This window comes from Oryx dammah, unplaced genomic scaffold (genome assembly GCF_014754425.2).
Source record: "Oryx dammah isolate SB20612 unplaced genomic scaffold, SCBI_Odam_1.1 HiC_scaffold_27, whole genome shotgun sequence".
Classification (NCBI taxonomy): domain Eukaryota; kingdom Metazoa; phylum Chordata; class Mammalia; order Artiodactyla; family Bovidae; genus Oryx; species Oryx dammah.
The window spans coordinates 73201244-73225112 of record NW_024070211.1 but is presented as its reverse complement, the minus strand read 5'-3'; the positions used below and the strand labels follow the sequence as shown (position 1 = coordinate 73225112).

Below are 23869 nucleotides of genomic sequence, written 5' to 3'. Positions count from 1 at the left end.
CCTATAATGTAAGTTTTAATGTATTTGATAGATGCATTAAATTTACTCTTTAAATTTGGGTTTTGGGTTGGTCATTTCTTAGTGTCTCTGGTCATTATATTCTTTTTCTAGTTTTCCTTGCTTCGTGTTGCTTTGGTGGGTTTTATAGAGGACAGTGGTAGAGAAGGAGAGGAGAAAAGTCCTTTTTCTACCTTGTTTAACTTTTATTCTCTGAGTGATAATGTTAATGGTTTTCTAATGACTTAGATTCAGCTCAATTAAGTACATATTTTTCAGCACCATTTTTTTAAAGCCAAGTCTTTAAAGTCTTATTCAGTGTATTCTTCTTCCCCACAATATGTTGTTTTTTAAAAAAGTTCCATTAGCAGTTGTTTTTACCAAAGAAGTCCAATGTGTGGTGTGGTGTCATAGGTGCTGGGCTAAGGGGCATCTTAAGTCATCTGACAAGGGTGGACTTGGGTGGCAGGATCTATCCTCTTGCCAGCTCTCATTGCCCATAGCATTAGCTTTTGATTAATCCTTGCATGTTAAATTAAAAACCAGATGTTATTAGTAGGTTTAGGGATTTCGTAAGCATTTATTGCTCAGTAAGCATTTATTATGCAGCCACTATGGGCTGGTGCTTTCACAGACCCTGGGGATAGAAAGTTGAATACTATGGAATGAGCCTGACTTTAGGTTTTCACAGGCTGGTTGGAGAAGACACCAGGATCTCTTCTGTGTGGTGAAAGGTGAGGGCAGCAGGGACAGGGGCTTTGGGTGCCAGAGGAGAGATGCTAAGCCAGCTAAGAAATAATGGTTTGAGAATGAGCATTCAAGCTTCAAATTTCTAGCAACCACACTCAAACAGGGGCTTCCCAGGTGGTGCTAGTGGTAAAGAATCCACCTGCCAGTGCAGGAGATGCAAGAGACACAGGTTCGATTCCTGGGTAGGGAGGATCCCCTGGAGTAGGAACGGCAACCCACATCAGTATGCTTGCCTGGAGAATCCCATGGACTGAGGAGCCTGGCAGGCTATGGTCCACGGGATTGCAGAGTCAGTCATGACTGAGCAGAGCAGACACTCAAACAGTAGTCTAGAGACAACAAACTGTCAGGGTTCTGTTTTATGAAACTCTCCCACCTCTGTTTTCTGTTCAGTGAATGCTTTCTTTATGAGGCAAAAGTAGCAGCGTTCTGTCATGAAGGGATAGTTAGGACTTTTAGAGGCACGTTTTATCAAATCACTGGGCAAGTCATGGCTGTATCCCCAGCTCATCACAGCAGTGAATGGCACATAGTATATGCTCAATAAGTATTTGTTTATTGAATGAAGGAAGATTAAGGAGCTCAGGCTGCTCTGGTTGTTCTGGAGAGGGTTGCAGGTTAGAGTCTGAGTATCATCTGAGGACCCCTAGCCAGGCCTGTTGCCCACAGGCAATAGAGCTGTGCTGGCATCCCAATAACCAAAGCACAGGGGGGCGGGAGTAAAATCATATGTAAAGGGGATTGTTAGAAACCTGAAGGTGATGTTCCCCAAGAACCCAGCTCCTCCCCTTAGTTCTGGCAAGTGAGAACTTTGGAATGAATGTAGCAACCAGTGAGGGTTGATGGGTTACTCCACTGACAACAGTCTGTAAGTGATCATCAGAGGTGGGTAATTGTGTTTCCAATAGCTCTTCTGCCTATTTATTCCTGGTTTGTAGAAGAAGGAAAGTGAAAATCTGCTGCTGAAGAAACTCTAGCTTGAAAAACTGGGCTCTGGGCTTTTCATCCCTGAACTAGCGCTTCTTGTGCCTAGAACCCCTGAGAGCCTCTCAAAATCTGGTTTCTCCCTATTAAGTGGCAGTTGTCTCATTCACATTTCTAGGAAGACTGATTCCCACTCTGGGATGGGGGAGAGTGCCTTTCATTTTACATTCACTGAAGCAGAGAGAATGACCTTCTGCTGTGTGTTGGAAGGAGCGAGATGCCCTGGTGCAGGGTGGAGACTCTCCCTGGGTTGTTTTCATTCTGACTTCTTTTGAATATATGTGTACTCCTTATTCTGTCTGGCTCTTAACTTTCTGAGTTCAAGACTATTCTGGCCCTTCCCATAGTCCTAGAGTTTTGCTCTTTCCAGATGCTCCAAATTCTCCTTCAGGGAATGGGCCTTACAGAGGCTGCTTTCTCTGTGACACCCTGCAGAGTGCAGGCTGCCACTCCTGTTTGTTAAGGGAATGGCTGCTTGGTCACCCATCGAGGCCTGTCTGCATGTAGAATCCTAGTCCTGTCTGCTCTCTCCCTGAAGACTCTATTCACTGCAAGTTGGAGGTAAGGGGAAGGTATTATTTCAATCAACCTATCAACCTGAGTGTTTTCATGTGTTCAGACAGTGATTTGGGTATGTGAGAGACACCAAGGAATAAAAATGAAAAGCCTACAGCCTTTGTGTGTGGGCAAATGGTATACAATGTTTGTAGGTTAGTAAATGGGATGGTGTGGTAAATGTATGTGTTCTGGATAAAGGAAACCTAGAGCCTGGTAAAGGGAAGGTTGCAGTATTAAGTAGGGAAGTCAGGACAGGCCTACAAACTGAGCTTTGAGCAGAGACCTGAAGGCAATGAGGGACTGGACCAGTTGGATTCTGGGGTAAGAATGCTCTGGGTGGAAGTACTAGCTAGAACCCAGGCTTGCAGGAGTGTGCCTGGCTCAGGGGAGGTCAGTGAGCAGGTGCAGCTATAAGGGGAGGAGGTCAGTGCATGGGGCCTCATCCATCATAAGGACCTAGGCCTTTCCTGGATGTGGGGCAGGTAGAACCACTCTGGCTGCATGGTGAGAATGGGCTGGGGCAGAGGTGCAGGCACAGGGACAGTTAGGTGGATGTGGGAAGTCCAGGCAAGACACTTTGGGATTTTCCTCCTGTTATAAACCTGAATGCAAGTGCATCGTTTACAGCAAAGCTGCCCAGGTCACCATCAAATGACATTCCCTGCCCCACAGCAGTAGCTCAAGAGCAGTGATTTCTAATGTCTTCATACACATTCTTGCTGTGGGTCACACAGGTTATGGTGTGATGGGATGGGGGAAGGAACTTTATGGCTACTTTCTGTACATGACTGCCTGTCTCTTGGTCACATGGAAGAAAGAGAAACCTTCATAGTCATTCCTGAGGTCTTGGCAAGGACTCTTTGCAGATAGGCAGAGCCCTGGACGGTGGGTGGTCAGTGCCCATGGCCTGACGGGGCTAATGAAAGCGTCTCAGATTCCAGGGAAGATGAAGCTCTCAAAGAATGGTGTAGGCTTTGAGAACTGACCCATGATACAGCTTTCTGTGATTTGCCAGGAGCCATACCTGACACTGGAGATGTCAGACGCTAGTGTGCGTGAAGCCCACGTGAATCTTTAGCAGGCATTTTGCTGGGCATTGCAGGCATGGGGATGATACTGCTATCTCTTCCCTTAAGCTGCTCCGGGCTACACCACCAAGCCTGCCTGGTCAGCTACATACCCAAAGGGGCCAGTTGAGCGAGGCCAGCCAGATCCAATGCGGCAGGAAAGACGGCTGCCCAAGAACACGTCCTGTCTGAACACAACACTGGCTATGCTGAAAGGGACTGCTCAGCACCAGCAGATCTCGGGTTTTTGAGACAAGCCAAAAATTCAGATGGTTTTTTCCATTCCTTCCTTCCTTTCCTCCCTCCCTCCCTTTTCTTTTCCGAATTTGTGAAATCTCTCAATTAAAAATTTTCATATTTCTGATACTTGAATCATACTATATGGGTCGAACAAAAACTTCTAAATTTCATCCTCAGGTGGCCCTCTTGCATTTGCTGGTCTAGACAAAGTACAAGGTTTTTACTGTGCTGCCACTGAAGATGAGTAGCTGAACAGGTTCAACAGTGTTGTTGATTTGTTTTTCCAACTGCGTTCCCTCTTTGCCGTCAGTGATGACTGAATTCAACATCCTGTCACTCATTTTTGGTAGTACGTTATATTCTTGTTTGAGTGGGAGGGAGCGTCTGAAAGCTGTCGGAGGTTCTGTTTAAGTGAGTCAGAACATCAGTCAATTTTGTCTCCTCCTGCTGCCTAGATTGCAGCCAGTATGATGAAATTTGGATGATGGAAAGATGGGTTCACAAGTCGAGTTTGTTCCATGGCTGTGGGTGAGGTGGTTGCTAGGCATCTGAGTGACAGAGGTGGTCTAATTAAAGTGGGATTGATTTATTAATGGAGCTTTACTGGGTACATAATTTAGCAACCCAGAGGTGTTATGGGGCCTGGGGTATTACTAAAAGAGTGCTAAGACTCAAGACAATTATTGCCTGGCTTTGGTGAGAATGACAGATGGGTCCTCATTGTTGGTTAAATTTTGCCTGCAGTTGAAATGGCCTTCTTTGTTTCATCCTTGAGGGGCTCCAGGCCTTGACCCTCAGTTGCCTCACTGGCTCTCTCACCTCTCTGTGCATTTCTAAGGCACTTTGCTCCTCCCGAAGCCTCTCTGGGAGCCCACTGCTCCTGCTGCTTACTCAGCTGCGTGATTTGCATGCGGTTTGGCCCTGACAATGGGTTGCCTGGGTCTGATCCATTTTCCAGCTGTCCTTCTGTTTGAATTGGAGTTTCCAGCTGAAGTGATTTCTGGCCTTAGTGGGATTTATTTAAAGAAGGTCTGGTCTTTAGACCTGTATAAATATTTATTTAGGACTTCTGTTGCATGTGTGCTTCTGGGAGTGTAGCTCTTATTACCCCCTTGACATGTCAATGAAAGAAGAGTGTAGGACCCACAAAAACTAGGGAGGCTGGAGGGCCCTTAGGGGGGAAGTGACATTTTGCTTGTGTCCCTGGCCTGTCTGCCCCCACTGTGCTTCTGAGAACTCTTTGGAGGCATTTCCAGGCTTTTCATGTAGGTGATTTGGCCTTGGGGAAATGGGTTTCAAAAACAGAGACATAATGAAGATGTGTACGGTAGCTTGCGTTCCTCTTAAGCAGAAGCTCCTGTGTGCTCATGAGCTCACAATGCCGCCTGCTCCCTGGTGTGCATCATAAATAGGATTTCTGCTGCATTGTTACAAGTTGGCTAGCTTTTCCCTCAAATAAAATGTGTTTCTTTTTCTAGTTTGAAAGGATGTATAGGCTGGTTGTGGAAAATATAGGCAGTACAAAGAAGTAGAAAGAAATCTACTCAAATATTCCCACCCACCAAAGATTAACTGCTGTTATCATTTGATGGATTTTTAAAATAAAAGTTGTTTTCAGTGCATTTCAGAGTGTAAATGGACAGTATCACATATATCATTTTGTTGCTTACCTTTTCTACCTATTCCCAAACAGTAAGGAGATCTATTATCTCACATAGCTCCCCTCTTACTCCCTTTTGTCTCAGACCAAATGGCCTCATACGGTCCAGGTACTCCACCTCAGGGCCTTTGCACTGACTCTTCCCATTATCTGGGCGTTTCTTCATCTAGATGACTGTGTGACTCACTCCCTCACCTCCTCCAGATCTTTGTTCAAATCTCACCTTCTCAGTGAAGCCCCTTCTGACCTCTCCATTCAGTTTGCATCTGTACCAGCCAGGGGGCTTCCTTAGTGGCTTGGACGGTAAAGAATCTGCCTACAATGCAGGAGACACGGATTTGATTCCTGGGTCTGGGACATCCCCTGGAGAAGGGAATGACAGCCCACTCCAGTATTCTTGCCTGGAGAATTCCACGGACAGAGGAGCCTGGTGGGCTACAGTCCATGGGGTCGCAAAGAGTTGGCCATGACTGAGTGACTAACACTTTCACTTTTCAGCCAGAACTGCTCCTGACCTGGACGCATTCCTTTCCCATGACACCAGTACTGATGGCATTCAATACACCAGCTATTTATTATCAATATTATTATTCTTTCTTGTATGCTAAAATAAGCATTAGCCAGCAGTACACTTGCTAAACGTTTTTGAACAGCTATATATATAGCTTATTCTTTAGATGGATCATTCTTTAATCATTACCCTACTGCTGGATATTTAAATTGTGTCCAGTGTTTTGTTATGATAAATCATGCAAACCTGCTATGAACCTTTTGGTAGAAAGTGTTTGTCCATTTCTTAGGCATTAAAAGAGATTTTTGGAAAGGGATGATTTGGGTCAAGATGTATTATATCCAGTGATACAAACTCAACTCAGACTGGCTGAAGTGGCTTTGGTTCGTTATCTTCATATCCGCTTTCCTCTGTATTGGCCTCATTCTAAGCTGGCCTTCATCACTGAGGGCGAAATTGCTACTGGCAGCTCCTGTTCTCATGCTGCCAGCTCTGTGTCCTCTCTTAGATAGAGACATCCTCTTCCCAGTATTTTCAGCAGAATCTCAGGACAGGTCCTCACTGGCTCAGATTGAACTGTGCCATCTTTAAATCATTAACTTTGGCCATGGGACTGGGGGTAGGCTAGAGTGGGGGTCATGGTGACATCCCACCCAAACCCCATAGTCTGAGGGTAGGTGACCTCCTGTTTCCAGAGGAGTCTCAGGGCCCTTCTACCCAAATGGGGAATGGCTGCTAGGCAGGCCCCAAGCTGCAGATTTTCATTTGACTTAGGAACATCCTAAGGACTCTGAGTCTTAATATATTTAAAAAAAAAAACAAAAACAAGAAAGCAGGGAAAGTGAGAGGAGCCCCGTTGCTATGTGTGCGTTTCTGGATGTGTAAGGTCAGCCTAATCAGATGGCAGCCTGCTTTCACTCTCATCACGGGGAAGTGAGAGGTGGGGAGTAGTCTAGGTCTCAGCTCCTTAGGGAATGAGACTCGGTGGCCTGTAGGTAGTACTGCTTCCCTGAGTGCACGGTTCAGTGATGAATGTTAGAGACAGTCTCTGAATGTGAGGACCAGAAACATTGCTGAAAATTTCCCCAATTTCCCCACTGGTACCATTGGTATCCAGATGAATTTGGAGGCTGCTGACAGTTGGAATGTGTAGCCAAGATTCATTGTCTGTACACTTTTGTATCATACTGAAATGTGGAGACAGGTTTGGGGTGAAGTAGAAAAGAATAGCTTTATTGCTTTGCCAGGTGAAGGGGGATACAGCCAGCTAATGCCCTCAAAACTGTCAATTCCAACCTGGAGTGGGTAGTGAGGAGTTTTATTGCAGTGGTTCAAAGAGGAAGGAGTGATCAGCTCATGGACATTCTGTGATTGGTTGGTGGTGAGGTAATAGGGAGCATCATCAACCTTCTGGTCCTTACTGGTCTGGGCTATGAGTGCTTGTGGACAGCATACAGTTAATTTCTCCTACCTCATGGGAGTTTCAGTATATACAAAACTGTTAACAGATCCCTGGAATAGGAAATGGCAACCCACTCCAGTATTCTTGCCTGGGAAATCCCATGAACAGAGGAGCCTGAAAGGGCTACAGTCCATGGAGTCACTAAGATACTGCTATGTACATATCCCTTGAGAGGGAACCAGGATCCTGTTGTAAAGCCCCAACTTTTGTTTCTTGGCTGCTCCTCCCTTGTCTCTACATCCCCTCCCTTCCCTTATTAGAATCTGCTGTTTGGAACTCGGGGAAGGCCTTGGAGGCTGAATGAAGCCTGTTTCCTGCAAACAAGAAAGCAAGTGACGCAGAAAGGCTTTTGTATGCAGGGCCCTGCTCAGTTTCAGGTGCTCTATTCAGGAGCAGCTGCGGTATTAAACAGCCTCACACCACGTGCGGAGCCACAGAGACTTCATTACCTTCAGCTGGACCTCTGCATCAACCAAGAACAGCCTTTCTAGGAGAGCTTTGCCCTTGCAATGGGGTTGGACCTTGGCAGCTTGCAGCATAATGGCCTGAGGTCAAAAGGGCCTTTTCCTCTTTGTTGTCCAGCATTGAGTCTAGCACTTGCATGAAAGGCACCACTGGACTTTTGATGGATCTTTGCTGGCTTCACAGCTCCCCTCACCCAGGTACATGTGGACTGCAGGGCCTTCCTGTAATCTCTGCCTCGGTGGGTCATTCTGGCCCAGGACTTCTTCAAATGGAACTCGTTCTGAGTGTGAGGGAGGTTGAAAATGCCATGATGAAAACCCCACAGGTGGCTCTCTTTCTGTGGGAGCAGGGGCTGTCTAAACTAGTCCCACCTTTGAGGCTCTTCTTATCCCAGAACTAGAGTATGTCGTGTCCAGTTATGGCTCCCCACACTCCCGCCCCCACCAAGTCATTTACTCTTCAGAAACTCCTAAAAAGCTGACTGATCTCTTCCACTGGGTCCTGTGCTAATGACTATTTGCTGTTCTGTCATCTCAAAAGCTTGGGGATTGCTCCCACAGGACAGCTGCCAGAGCTGTGGCCAAGTGGAGGGCCCTTCAGTGCACCCTCAATTCCCCACACAATCTTCAGCCTTTCTCATCTAGAAAATTAGATGGAACCAATTTAGAAGTAAATGGGACCTGGGAATGCCTTCCTGCTCTTCAGGACTCTAGGTGGTCCCGGAGCCCTCCTGCTCCCATTTTCCTTGATGCATGGGGGTGTAGAACAACATAAAGGTTTCACTTGTCCTATCAGTGATTCATCCACTGGGCAGGCTTAAGCCACCCAAGCAGAATTTTCCAGTATAGTTCTGAAAGTACATGATATCATGGGCCTTGACTGCCATGGAGTCAGGGAAACCCCCTTCAGTGGCTGTATCCTTTGCTGGATTCTAGAGTCTCTGAGACAAGTTTCCTGTGTTTCTTAATAAAATCAAGTGGGTGTCAACTTTGAAATCTGTAACTTGTGGAGCCCTATGTCAATGTCACAGGTGTGGAGACCTATAGCAAGGTCACAGGACAAAAATCTCTGGAATTAACCAGGTTCCATAGCAACTGTTGCCATGAGCCTCCTGATCTAAACCTGCCAATTCCTTGACCCCATATTAGGTAAAATACCCACTCTATTTAATCTACCCTGGTGTCTCAGACAGTAAGGGAATGGCAACCCACTCCAGCATTCTTGCCTAGAAAATTCCATGGACAGAGGAGCCTGTGTTTATACCCCATGCCTGTCTCTCTGCTCCTCAATGTGTGTAACAAACCATGGCCAACCCTAGCTCTGATGTTTCCAAGTTTCAATTCCAACAGGGTAAATTGACCAAGTAGAATCCCAGTCTCAATTATTCGTTTAATTTTTAGTTGGAAACTTTACTAGAACACTTGCCAATCACGTGTCCCAATTATCTATAAAAATCAAGTCAGTAGTTGGTTGCTTATAACATTCAAAGGAGCTTTCCTGGTGGCTCAGTGGTCAAGAATCTGCCTGCCAATGCAGGAGACTCATTCAGTCCCTCGGTCGGGAAGATCCCCTGGGAAAGGAAATGCAACCTACTCTAGTACTCTTGCCTGGGAAATTCCATGGACAGAGAAGCCTGGTGGGCTACAGTCCATGGAGTTGTGAAGAGTTGGACACGACTTAGTGACTGAACGACAACAGCAGCATTCAAAAATCCATCAAAATTGTTGCTAGGCAAAGAAGATAGGTATATTGACAGAGTTGGGAGAAATGAGTTCTTAGTGTATTTATCAGCTACATCCTTTATAACAATAAAATTCTTAGATTCTATTTCTGCTACACAGAGGAATTCCTCATACACAGAAAATGAAACATGTTTGGGTTGCCCTGGGTTGAATGTCCCCCCACCCCCAACCCCGTGGCTGAGGGCAGGAGTACAAAGCCCAATACGGCTGCCTGGGGTCCATGTGGATAAACATAGAGCAGCTCTCAGAGAAGGGACATGTGCTGAGTTGAGTGGGAGTCCAAAGGGATATTGACTTCCATGCTTTCTATCCATGCCTTCCTTATTCCTTGAGTGAGTGCTTGTAACACCTGTGCCTGGAACAATCCACTTCACAGCCTTGCTGACCCTCAGGGTTGGGTTTCATTCTTTATTAGTGAGTTTTAATACGACTTTTGCCTGGAACCTTGCCTTATTAAGTCAAATTGAGAACTGTCTTGGAAGCTGTACGTGGTTTTGGCACAGAACAGGTCACAGAAGCAGACGAAAGTGCTACCCAATCAACTTGCCCCCCAAAAGGTAGATTGGTTTTTGAGTATGGATGAAATATGTCTTAATTATAATTGTGGCACCTACTTTTGTAGAAATCTCTTGTTTAAGATAATTTATTCTTGTTTTCCTAAACAGTTTTATTGAGGTCCATGCTGGATTTTAAGCTCTGGAGGGCAAGAGATTTTTTTCCAACTGTGCTAGCAATGGTGTGTGTATCAGTAAATACCTTATTATGAGAACAGTTCAGATGGTTACAGTTTCACTTTCAAAGTTTAATATGATTCCTAGCCCTCTATTCCCAGTTGTTAAATTCTCAGAGTCTCAGCAGTCATTTGATTGACAATCACTTGAGCATTTTCATTCAGAAGCTGGCCCTTTGGTGCTTCAGGGTACACTGGGAAGGGAGATCCTTGAAAGTGAAGTCTGGAGTCTTTTCATATCACTCTTGAGTTTTTTTTTTTAATTCTCAGATATGACAAATACAGTTAATTTTTAATTTCATTCTCATAGAACTTTTCCAGTGATGTTTAAAAGGCCATATCAAATATATGAATACTCTCACAAATGAGAAAATCTTCACAAGATCTTAAAATATTCTGAATACTATTTTCTTTCTTTTTAGCTGTCTCCGTTATGAGGTACAGCGCCTCTGCTTTTGGGTTTGCAGTAAGTAACCTGAAATGTACTTTTATGAAGTTTTGCACGTTTCTCCCGGGCCCACAAATCTCATGCTGGGGCCTCTGATTTAAGAGGGTGGTTAGCAGACGAGAGAGAGAGCATGACAAACATACCTTCTATGGAAGTCACTTCTACAAACAATTATAATTTGATAGAAATAAACTGCAACGACAGTGTATAATTCTCAACAGCTGATCAGGGCCACCATGTTTTCTGCAAATCCTTGAGAGGATTTTTTTTTTAAAAAGGGTTTAGCCCTTTCCCCAGCCACTTAAGGTTGTAGGTTTGAAAATGGACACATACTGAAGTGAAGCATTTGCTGGTGTGGGCAAAGGTGATGTGAGTTAAGATGGGGCTGCCGTCAATAGAATGTCAGTCTACAGCCAGACTAGGGGTACTCTGGTTTCTGAACCTGCTTCCTGATGGGATTTGATTAGAGAAGATGGGTCTCAGATACTGAAAACTTGGGTAAAGTCTCCCCACATCTTAGAGAGAGCATTAGTGCTTGTAGTTTTCCAGACGATAAGTGTGGTGGGGTGAGGTGACTCATGTGAAGAAAGCTCATTTCAACAGCTCTCCTGCTTCAGGGCTTCCTGTACTTGATGGTGTGTGTTCCCTGTTCCCAAAGCCACTTTTCCTGTTGTTTTGAGGACTTAATGTTTTGAGGCTGGCAGATTCTTTTCAGAATCTTTTGAAAGGTGTGGACTATCTCTCCAGAAATTACACACACGTCACCCTCCTACTCTGCCCACCTCTCTCACTCACACTCCTCTCTCCTTCCCCTCCTTTCTTCACTCTCTTCTTACACATTCACTTGTTCATTCGAACAAACGCATTGGTTTTTGTATCCAATTTCACAGTGTTGGCAGACTTCATGGAGCACCCTGGGTGACCCCACCCTCACCCCTGGACCCCAGGTAGAACAGTCCTATTGAGAGCCAGAAACACAGAGTCCTTGGGCCAAATCCTTTGCTTGGGACGTACAGGAAAATGCTGAAATTATCTTGCCTGCCCTGGGGAGATCAATTTCACTTGTGTCATAAGTGTCATCACCCCACCCCCATCACCAGGGTGCTGGCAGTCAGGGGTCCCTGGAGCAGAGCTCAGCGCACATAGAGTGTGGCTCTCCCCATACGCCCGGCAGCAAGCGACCGGGAGGAGCCATGACCCTACACCACGTGGGCGTGTTGGCTGCCCTGACTTAGAATTCCCAGGAGCTCCACCTTGAGGATGCTGAGTGGCCAGCATTGCAATGATGTGAAGCCTCTTTGCTCTGAGGTCACTGGTTCAGCTGTTCCAAGTCACAGAACAATTGCCATGTGTCTTCACAGTTGTGACCTATTAACTCTGGAAAACGACTAACACTGTGTCTCCTCCTTCTAGTTTGATGCCATCCTCGATGTCCTGTCATCAGCAATTGTCCTATGGCGTTACAGCAATGCGGCCGCGGTACACTCTGCCCATAGGGAGTACATGTAAGTGGATTTTTATCTTCTTTCACTTTGTAGAACCCTTGCCACGTAATCAGGCTGTCAGCACAGCTCACCTTGCAGCTTTGGTACAGTGATGAGAATAAGATCCCCAGATTGCCTTTGAGAGTGGCTGGTGTGATATCACGTATGATTGGCCCCTTCTGGGATGCTCAGAGAGATGGGGTGTGCCCTTATAATTTTCCCTGTTCTCTGCTCTTGAGCCTGGAGTGAATGTTTGTATGCTTATGTGTCTGTCCATCCATTCATCTATTCATCGATCAATCTGAAACTGCACAGCTCAGACTGGGACTTGAACCCACTGTCTTAATTGAAATCATACACTCAGTCTCAAGACTTAGTGAAGCTCAGATTCTTTATGGCTCAGCACAGAAAGAATTTAGTAAGAGACACAGCTAAGTGACAGCTAAGAAGTGGATTTATTTAGAGAGATACACATTCCATAGACAGAATGTGGTCTGTCTCACACACTCCACAGACGAAAGTGTGGGCCATCTCGGAAGGCGAGAGACCCTGAAATATGAGGTGGCTAGTTGTTTCCTTTTTTTAAGGCAACTTAGTTGTGGCATGCAGAATCTATTTCCCTGACCAGGGATCAAACCTGGGTCCCCTGCATTGGGAGCGTGCAGTCTTAGCCATTGGACCGCCAGGGAAGTCCTGGGGTGGTTAGTTTTATGGGCTGGATAATTTCATAGACTAATGAGTAGGAGGATTACTCCAACTAGCTTGGAGAAGGGACAAGGATTTCTAGAACTAGGGCCACCACCCACTTTTTGGCCTTTTATGGTTTGCCTTAGAACTGTCATGACACTGGCGGGTATGTCATTTAGCTTGCTGGTGTATTAACAATGAGCGTGTGTATAATGCAGCTTCAGTCTCCTGGGCATTGACTCTTCCACCATCTTGGACCTAGTTGGTTCTAACCACTTTTTGTCATGTCCTATGTCAATGCCCAATGCCCATATCCTATGACATATGCCCATGTCATTCTTTTAAAGGTCATGCCCTGCCTCCTTCCCTCCTGTTTCAAATCCATCTAACCATTCATTCATCCTTCCATCTTCTTTCTCTTTGTGTTACCAAAATTTTTGTTCCTTTGAATTTTCATGCTTGTTTTCCCTTCCTTTTTAAGTAAGATGTGTTCTCCACTGTGATTTACAGAGGACATTTTGAAAGCACTCTAAATTATTTTACTTGCCTTCTGTCCTTCTGTGTATTAGAAAATATTGCTTCCTTGGTCTCCACGTTTCTTGGGTGGTTATTTGTCTTTGAAGTACTTGTGTTTGTGACCATAAAGCATGTCTTTTTCAATTTCCATTTTTTCTATTCTTGGTAATTCCCAGGTTCCAAAGTCCGATTTGTTGACTTTGAATCTCAGCTCCACAACTTGTCAGCTTTGTGACCATGGGAAGCTATCTTAACTGCTCTATGCTTTGTTTCCTTATCTGGACAAAAGCAGGTTTTTGACAATTATGTGAGTGAGATACTAATCATCATGATATATGATATAATATCATATTATATATATAAACTTATGATAGTGTCTGGCATGTAGTTCAGTAAACTTTAGCTGCCATCATTATTAATTATTAACTGGGTTCCCCTGAGACTGAGTCACCATGGCTTGTCATTAGAGCAAGAGCTTTTACTCTACTTCTATAGCTTTTGGACAGCTGAATACAAATGAGGAAAAGCCCTGTTGTTCGTGGCGGTGCCCAGACAAGAGGTACTCTTGATGGAGATGCTGTGTCACACTCAGCCATATAAATGTTGAGTGTCAGGGGACTCAGGAAATAGTAATATATCTGAGGTTGCTTGTGCCAAATGGAAAGATGATGCCAAAACTGACTTGCAAATGAGAGCCAATTTTAGCTTAGTTGTTGGCTTGAGACAGAGCACTAAAGCTGCTTTTAAGTGTTAAATTGGCCCTTTTAAGAAATATAATTAAAATATCAAATCTGTGACATAGATGATGTTACTTAGGATAAAGTTAAATTTTGAAAAAGTGAGTCAGTTTACTGGTTGGAAAAATCAAGAAGCAATAGTAGTAAACTGATTTTGCAAAAGATAATGATGGTTCCGTTAGTGATCAAAGTTGAATTACCAGCTGTCTAGCCAAAGGAACAGTGAATGCATCTACGCAGGATGTTCCTGACTGGTCTTTGAGGAATACAGTAAGAACAGTCTAGAGAGTGAAGTATAGAGATATGCTTGACTTTCAAGAGCTAGTCCCTATCCTGTCAGATGAACACATTCTTTGGATCCATAGTTCTGTTTCCAATATGGCAGCCACTAGAGGCTGTTTTAGCATTTACATGTGGCTGCTCCTGAGAGGTTAATACACACACCAATACACTATTAACAGAGGTTAATAAAATATACACCAAATCCCAAAGATGTAAGAAAAAAAGAATACAAACATTTTATTAATATTTAGAAAACAATATGGATTACTTGTTGATATAAGAATATTTGGGATATATTGGGTTAAATAAACTATTACAATTTTACTTCTGTTTACATTCTTAATGTGGCTTTTAGACATTTAAAATGACATAAGGGACATGTATTAAATTTCTGTTGGGCTTTGCCCTCTGAAAAGAAAGCTCTTCCCTCTGCCTTGCTTATTTTAGAATCAATAATCCAGAATTTGATTTGCAATTCTAGAAGGAATTGTGTTCACTGTTTCTCAATTTCTGTTTTCTAATTTGCTTTTTAAATCTGATTTCCTTTATGCTAAAGTGAGTCTCTTACATATTAGTCACAAAGCCACAAATTATTGTGGCTTTTCTATAGTGTTGGGATCTCGGTGAACATTTACCAGGTGGCCAGCATGTTATCCAACATTGATTGATGATAAGAAATGTCATTGGTTTCACTGTTTTTAACGATCCCCAAATATATACCCTTAAAAGTGTGTCTTTGATAATACCCGTAAGGCAGAAACTCACCAATTTGCTTCGATAATTCCCGGATGATTGTTCCACGTAATGATGCCCATGGATTCATTTGGAGATTCTTAATCTAGAAATTAAAACAACACTCAGAATCCTCTGTATTGTTGGTTTAGTTTAGAATTTCAATCCCTGGCTCATCCCATGTAAATTAAAAATTCATGAAATCACTGCCAGCTGAGAAACTGGTGTTTGCATATTAATGAGCATGAATGAATTATAAGGGGCATAGCTAGAAAAACTACTGGTTTTCAGTTAGTTGCTGGAGAATAAGTTTTGAGAAAATGAGGACATATCCAACCAGTCCTTAGCTAACTCTTCTAACTTTCCCTCTTTTGTTTCTAAGCTTCAGAGTGAATCTTGAGCTTGGAATTGCCAATGCAAAGTGATAGAAACCCTGCTCAGCCTTCTGCCTGATGACTGTGTGCTCTGACTGTGGGTGTGATGGGTGTTTGATACTCAGAGGGCAAGAGCGTGCCTTCAGCACCGCCACAGAGCAGAGCGCCAATAAGCTTTGCTTTGTGTCACACTTTTTTATTGTGGGGAAAAGCATATCATATTTACCATCTTAAATATTTTAAGTTTACAGTTCAGCAGTGTTAGGTGTATTCATAGTGTTGTGAGCAGATGTCGCAAACTGAGACTCCATACTCGTTACACAGCTTCCTATTACCCCTCCCTGAGAGCTTGGTAACCGCCGTTCTACTTTCTCTCTCTATGAATTTGACGACTGTAGGTAGGTCCCTCATATAAATGAAATCATAGAGTTTTTGTCCTTTTGTGACTGGCTTGTTTCACTTAGCATGATGTCCTCAAGGTTTATCCATGTTATAGCATGTGTCAGAGAGTCTTTCCTTTTGAAGGCTCTGTAATATTCCATTGTATGTATAGACCATATTTTGTGTATCCTTTCATCAACCAATAGACATGTGGGTTGTTTTCCCCTCAGCCTTAATAAATAATGAACTGTGAGCATGGATGTACAAATATCTCTTCACTGACCCTGCTTTCAATTCTTTTGGACATATACCCAGAAGTGAGATTGGTGAGTCATGTGGTAGGACTATTTTTAATGTTTTAAGAAACCTCCATGCTGTTTTGCCATAGCAGTTGCTCCATTTTGTAATTCCACCAACTAGTTCTCTATTTTGAAAAGCTCCAAGTTTAATCGGTTACCATCTTGTCATAGGGAATATGTACATGGAAAAGCGAACCGTCGGGCTTACATGTTGTCAGGGTTTTCAGCAGGAGACCCTGATAGAAGCAGGGGCAAGGGAGGGCTTCTGAGAACATACCAGGACATCCAGCTGGCTGAGGGCTGGGAGGACCAGACAAGGTGAGTGATTAGTCGTGTTGGATTAGAAACCCACTTCTGTTGGTGGGTGTTGGTGTGGGGCACTCTCTTGACAATGGGATGCTAAGAACCAGGATTTCACAAGTGGTTCATTTATTGGTGTGGATTTAGGGTGGGAGTGGGTGGCTGAGGTAGGTGGCTGATAACCTACTTACCCCTCCCCCCCACCTTTCCCCTTTGATAACCATAAGTTTATTTTTGAAATCTGTGTGTCTGTTTTGTAAATAGGTTCATTTGTGTCATGAAAATAATTAGATTCTACATATGAATGACACCATATTTACATATTCATCTTTCTGTGTCTCAGCCAGGTTTCATTAGGGCAAGGGGTGAGGGAAAGAGGCAGAAAAGTCTGGGTAGGTGGAAACTGGGAATAGGATGAACGTGTTAGTGAGGAAGAGAGCAGGGCCACCCAGGAGGGCAGCCAGGAGCGTGGTTATAGGGTGGGGTGGTGGTGGTTGTCCTGGTGACTGTGGGCTGTGAGGCCACACGAAAGGATGCAGCGCTTTTTGTACACTTAGACTGTCATCTCTGAGGTTCACTACGTGAGGAAAGCCTGGAGGCAAATCGTGCCCAAAGTCTTTTCTCTTTGGTTTTAACAAATGAGATTTGCATTCGCACAGACTGTTTGGACATATGAAAAAAACTTCTGTGAGCACACAAAGGAGACTGGCAGCAGGGTCGCCTCTGGGAGGGGGACTGGGGACAGAAAAAGAGTGCAGACACTTTCTTTGTATCCTTTAGGCCAGAGCTGTGCACTGAACTCTCTGTGATAATGGACATGCTGTCTGTACTGTCCAGGATGGTAGCCACTAGGCACATGTGACCTTTGAGCCCTAGACATATGGCTAGAGTGATGGATGATCTGGATGGTAAACTTTATTTAATGTCAATTAATTTAAATAGTCATACCTGTGGCTAGTGGCTACCATGTTGAACAAAGCCTCTTTAACTAGTTTGATCATTTTTGTGGTGTTTTAGTCGCTAAGTCGTGTCGACTCTTGCGATCCCGTGGACTGTAGCCTGCCAGGCTCCTCTGTCCATGGGTTTCTCCAGGCCAGAATTCTGGAGTGGGTTGCCATTTCCTTCTCCAGGGGATCTTCCTGACCCAGGAATTGAAGACCTGGGTCTCCTGCATCGCAGCATCATTTTTAATCTATTAAAAAAAAAAAAACAGACCAAGTCGTTAATAAATCAGTGACCAGGGAATTTGGAAATGAGAGGAAGATATGGCAGGGAGGAGGTGATGGAGGCAGAGGGTGTAGGGGAAATTAGTGCAGGAGGAACTTGGCAAGGTTGGAAGACATGGAGAATTTCACGCCTCTCCTAGCCATGCCCAGCCCTGGGTACCATGTAAGTCCACGGGAAGTATCACAGCCTCCCGCTGCCGTCTGCTGTGGACGGCCATCAGGATGCTTGCCGTGGAAGGTACAGCTTGATGCTCGCTGGGGGCCGGTGACATTTTGCATATGATTGCAGCACAGGTGGAAGGCCCCCTAAAGCTGCCCCAGTGCCAGCTGTCTGTTTGGGCCATTTATCCATCAACTCCCTGAGATGGAGAGGTGGAGGCATATGGGAGGCTGTGCACCTTTACAGGCTTCTTATCCTGCTACAATGAAGCAAAAACGCAGCCTGGGAGCTTGTTCTCTCGTGCCAAATGTACCTCCAAATGGCATTATGCTCTGCAGCATTTCAGGAAGCAAATGTGAGAGGAATGGAGAAGTATTCTTAGAGAGACAGAATCGTTTGTGTGTCTTCTCCTGTGAAGAAGCTGGGACACACTGATTCTCAAGGAGGCAGGGTATTCACTCTGTTTCTCTTTTCATTTTGCTTGGCCTGAAAACTGCCAGATGACAGGATAGCTTGATAGTCTTTTGATTCCCGGTTTCAGTAGCATCCTTGCTGGTTTGAAGCCAGTGCCAGAAAATGAAAAAGAAAACCGATGCAGTCAAGAAAGGATGGATTGGTAATTTGCTTTTGCCATCTGGTCTAAGTGGATTGCAAAGGCGAGTGTTGTACCAGGAACATAAAATAGTACCACATACCCCCACCCCGCCTTCTCAGGGAGCATCCTATCTGATCATAAACTGAGGGCTCTGGGAAGGCGAATTGCATTTCCCCATTTGTCTAGTGCTCTTAACTTTACAAAGCTCTTGAGTGTGTTTTAGCTCAAGAGCAGACCTTGAACTAGAAAAATAAATAACTTCGGAGATGCCCTCTGTGACTGAGAGCTAATGTAGAAGGTAGGGCCTTGATAGCAGGACATGAGCTTATTCATCTGCCTGAAAGAATTTGGGTTTAGTCTTGCCTGAAGGCAGAAGGGAGTTGCTTTCCACTGTCAGGAAAAGAACATATGAGACCTGCCAGACATAGACATGATGTTGATGGGTTGTTATGCAGTGGGCAGGATGTATATTAGAAGGAGGAGGGTAGGTTTGATCCCTGTTACAAGTTAGATTGTGCGTCACTGAAAGATGTTGACGTTCTCACTCCCTGTACCGCAGAATGATACCTTATTGGAACACAGGATCTTTGCAGATGTCAGTAAGTTAGACGAGGTCCGAATCCAGTAAGATTAGGGTCCTTGTGAGAAGAGTGGACACACAGAGACAGCGGCACTCAAGGAGAGAATGGCTGTGTGATAGTAGAGGCAGAGTCCAGAGCTAAGGGGTGCAAGGGTTGTTGGTAAACCCCAGCAGCTAGCAGAGGCTAGGAAGGCTTCTGCCCTGTAGGTTTCAGAGAGAGTGTGGGCCTGCGAACACCTTGATTTCAGGACTTTGAGACCCCAAAACTGTCAGACAATAAGTTTCTTTTGTTTTAAGCCCCCCGGTTTGTGGTGCTTCGGTAACAGCAGCACAGGAAACTAATACACTCCCTGAGAAGAGTTCTCTATCAGGCCTACACTCCTTTGCTCTGAGCTTCAGAGACACATGCATCTTTTGAAATTTCAGTTTTCTCTTGTGTGAAAGGGGGAGGGCCCTGATAGCTACCAAAGGTCACTGAGATGAGCTTAAACATGATATTGAATGTGATGTATTGAATCTGATGTCAATATATGCTCAAAAATGTCAGATCATTATGTTCCATCTTGAGAGTTTTGAATTTTTTTTTTCCAGTCATACTGGGATATTTTTTCATTGTCTGCTCTATTGTTTTGTTTTCCTTTTCAAGAGTGTGGAATAAAAGACTCTGCAAAGAAAAATGGGAAAAACTCAAATACATGGTTTGGCATATGTAATGTAGAAAGTTGCTTTCAACCTTGAGCTATGGGGTAGCCGTGTAGTGAAGTGATAAAAGATTATTCCTGATTTCATCCCATATACTCCACTCCCACCCCCACCTCCCACAAAGTCTGAAACAGGACAAAGCAATACATGATCACTGTAAAAGGTTGAGGTAATTTCCAGTAGCACAAATACAATACAACTTACTAGCTATAGGACCCCCTGGAGCTAACATTCTGATGGTGTATGTGTGTGTGTTTGGCGTGTGTGTGCACTAAAGCACTCATGTGCATGGTTACATATACATCTTTTTTTTCCCCACATCGAGATTATCTATATTTACCCCTTTGAAAACTGGGTTTTCTCTGCTACCACCATGTTTTGAACATCTTTTCATCTTAGGACAGAGATATGTTATTTTTTTTATAGCTATGCAGTATTCTATGTATGGATTTAACATAATTTGTTTAAGCAATTTTCTATTGAAGACATGGGTTGTTTTCAAAGTCTTGGGGCTAGAAACAACCTGAAATAACTGTCCTTACACATTTTTATTTTTATGCTTGTCCTCTTATTTCTTAAGGATAAATTACTAGGCATCTGGGTCAAATAATATGCTAACTTACAATTGTGATACCTGATGTTAAACTGTGCTCCAAAAAGGTCATACTGATTTACACTCCCACTGGCAGGGGTGAGGATGTGTGTTTACTCACTTTTGCCAACACTGTGTTCTTATTCTTTTTGATCATAGCCCTCTGTCCAGGTGGAAAATTGCATTCTCTATGTTAAAGTACATTTAAAAAAATGTTAGTTACCAGTCTAGCTGAGCATATTCGCATATGTGTTTTTGGCATTTGTATTTCTTTTGGAAAATGGGTTGCCAGAATTTCAAATAGGATTACAAGTCTTTTATTTCCATTTTGGGACATTGCCCAGACTCTGGTTGCTAGAACTTTGGTGACTGAGGAAGTACAACTTCCTTCTTGCTCTGGCCACCATCACTCATAATTATTTTTCTTTCTTTTGCTGTGCCATATTTTTTTTTCTTTCATAAATCTAATTACCTATGATGTATTTAATAGATGTATTAGTAGATTTGTTTATTGTCCATCACCCTCGCAAGATTTTATACTCACAAAAACAAGGGTGTTCCTTCACTGTCTTGTTCTTTTTATCTCCTAGAACAATGCCTGGCATTTAGTAGGTGCTGGTTAAAGAGTTGTGAAATAAAAAATTGAGCTATGGAACCCCTGCATCTTTCTTTAATTTTTATTGGAGTATAGTTGCTTTGCAGTGTTGTGTTAGTTTCTACTGTATAGCAAAATGAATCGGCCGTACACTTACATGCATCCCCTCCCTTTTGGACTTCCTTTCCACTCAGTCACCACAGAGCCTTAAGTAGAGTTCTCTGTGCTAGAAGTTTGTTAGCTGTTTTACAGATAGATGGAGCATAGATCTCATTTGTTATCTGCTTTATACATAGTATCAATAGTGTGGGTGTCAGGGCCAGTTTCCCAGTCCTCTCACCCCTGCCTTTCCCCCTTGGTGTTCATACATCTGTTCTCTGTGTCTCTATTTCTGCTTTGCAAATAAGATCACCCATTGGAACTGCTTCATCTTATGTAAAATTTTCATAGCCTTTATTAAGAGGATAATAAATATTCCCTGAGCACCTGCTCTGTGCCAGGTATGCCAGGATGTGCGTTAGGTACAGATATTATTTAATACAATAGAAATGGTGAATATTGCTTCTGAAGGCTCGTGGCTGGTAAATGGATGCACCTGGGGTTTGAACCTAGGTCTTTCTTGCCTGGGCATTTGCATGTCACCATTATGCAACCCTGCCTCTCCAAATGAACATTTGTGTGTCTTAGTTACACCACTTTAAAAAAAAATCCCTTCCACCCCCAGAAATGACCCTTGCTAGCAATTAACTGCAACCTCAAATAAATGGAGGGGGAGGGAAAGTGGAATTAAGAACTATTAGGCAACGTGAAGTGCAGTCCTGGGCTTTGGTTCTGTGTGTGGCGGTGAGATGGTTGGCAGTTGGCCAGACAAGGATAAACTGCCCAGGCCACCTTGGGAAAGGCTAAGGACTGGAGTGGCTCTCCCAGGAGCAGGTGGTCATGTCCTGGGTCACCTGGCAAAGGACGGCCGTGACAGGCACTGTAGCCCTTGGTATCTGAAAAGCCTTGCAAATGAGGATCATTCGCCTTAGCTGCCATGCTCTTTGCAGCTTCGGTTGCTGTTTTCAGTCCAGGCTGGCAGCTGAGTAGGGCTTTCTGGATCCTGGGCTGAGGGCTTTGCCGTTGAGGAGTAGGAGCCCGTGTTGGTCCACAGCTGTGGCCTCTTCCCTGGTGCCTGCTGCAGGGTGGGTGTCTGCTGTTTAGTCTCACCCTCAGGTGGTCACCTTTGGAAATTTGGGCCTGAAAGTCTCGTTATCTGTCACCCCTTTATCTTCCACTCTGGGCTGCGGTAGCCTAAGCCACTGTCTGTTCTTGGAGGTGAATGGACTTAGTTCAGGAGCCCTCTTTGAAGCGGGGAGGTTTGAGGCCTTTGAGAACGAGGCCTGTCTCTTTGCTGGCAGGAGACGTTGGTACATACTTTCCTTCCTCTGAGGAGTCCTATTTTCAGAGGAAAACTCTGAGGGCTTGGTTCCTTCACAGTTTTCTTTGAAGGTTCAGGGTCAGAATTTTTATGTATATTTCTTCTCCCTTCAGTCTCTAGAGCTTGTCCTGTGTGTTAGCTGTTGAACATGTAAAATTAAATTTTGTATAGTACTTGTCACTAATGACTAGTTAACACTAAAATGTTGATGTTGCTGATAGCTGGTGGTGACTTTCTTCTTTATGCTTTCTGATTTTTCTGAAAAATATTTTACAAGGTACATGTGTTAATTTTGTAATCCTATCAAGCTCACTATTTTCCCCTGGGGGAGTATAAAAGGCAAGCCAGTGTGGGAACAAAGAATAAAGCTCTCCTCTCCTCTCTGTTGATTTTCCCTGCCATGATTATCCTATGGGTGCTGTTGTTCTTACCGTCAATGTCACAGGGTGCTTTTAGCTATGATAACTACCCTTATGAAGGGACCCACCACAGTTCATGTAGCCTTCCTTTGCGGGTTGGGGGTGGGGGGAGTCAGTCAGTGAAATTGCCTTGATTGTAATTCTGGTAACTTTTTTCTCCCTGTCTCCTTTCTCTAAATAGATACACCATTTTGAGCTTTTAGTTAGCACAGGTTTTACAAACATCTCTATATGATTTGGCTTCTTCATATCACTAAATAGAAAGCAGCTAAAGGGATACTTCAGTTTTTTGTTTTTTTGTTTATTGAGAATAGTTTCTACCCACCTCATAAAATGGTTATGAAGAGCCAGTAAGATAATATAGGTAAAGTTTCTGGTCATAGTATTGCTTGTTACATACAGTAGTAGGTATTGGATAAATAGGGTTATTTTTAACAGTAGGCTTTCTAGGCAAAATAGAGATAGTTTTTTTTTTTTTTAATGGCTTTATTGAAGCAGACTTGGCGATCTAGAGAACAAACTAGTGATTACCAGTGGAGAGAGAGAAGGGGGCAGTAAAGGAGTGGGGAGAAAGAGGTACAAACCATTAGATATAAAGTAAGCTACAAAGTAGACAACAAGGACCTACTGTATTAGCACAGGGAACTGTATTGAATATCCTGTAATAAGCCATAATGAAAAAGAATATGGAAAAGGGTATATATTTATATAACTGAATCACTTTGCTGTGTAGCAGAAATTAACACAACACTGGAAATCAGCTATACTTCAATAAAACAAATTATATATAAAAAAGAAAAAATACCAGGATATATTGTACAACACAGGGAAGATAGCCAATATTTTATAGTAACTATAAATGGAGCTCAACCTTTAAAAATTGTGATTCACTATATTATACACCTGTAACTTATCTATTATTGTGCAGCAACTATACTTCAGTAAAAATATTAAAAATAGCTTTATTAAAATATAGTTCACACAGCATACATGTCAGGAGAATGCAATGGCACCCCACTCCAGTACTCTTGCCTGGTAAATCCCATAGATGGAGGAGCCTGGTAGGCTGCAGTCCACGGGGTCACTAAGAGTCGGACACGACTGAGTGACTTCTCACTTTTCACTTTCATGCATTGGAGAAGGAAATAGCAATCCACTCCAGTGTTCTTGCCTG

At 43.6% G+C, this 23869-nt stretch overlaps 1 protein-coding gene across 1 annotated transcript in view; it reads left to right on the top strand.

Annotated features, from left to right (window-relative positions):
- The window catches only part of TMEM163 (transmembrane protein 163), a 273710-nt gene that overhangs the window by 167063 nt on the left and 82778 nt on the right, over positions 1–23869 (top strand). The window contains exons 3-4 of the mRNA XM_040228418.1: positions 10589–10632; positions 12028–12119. Of these exons, the coding sequence (XP_040084352.1) occupies positions 10589–10632; positions 12028–12119 (136 nt within the window). The remainder of the gene's footprint in view (positions 1–10588; positions 10633–12027; positions 12120–23869) is intronic.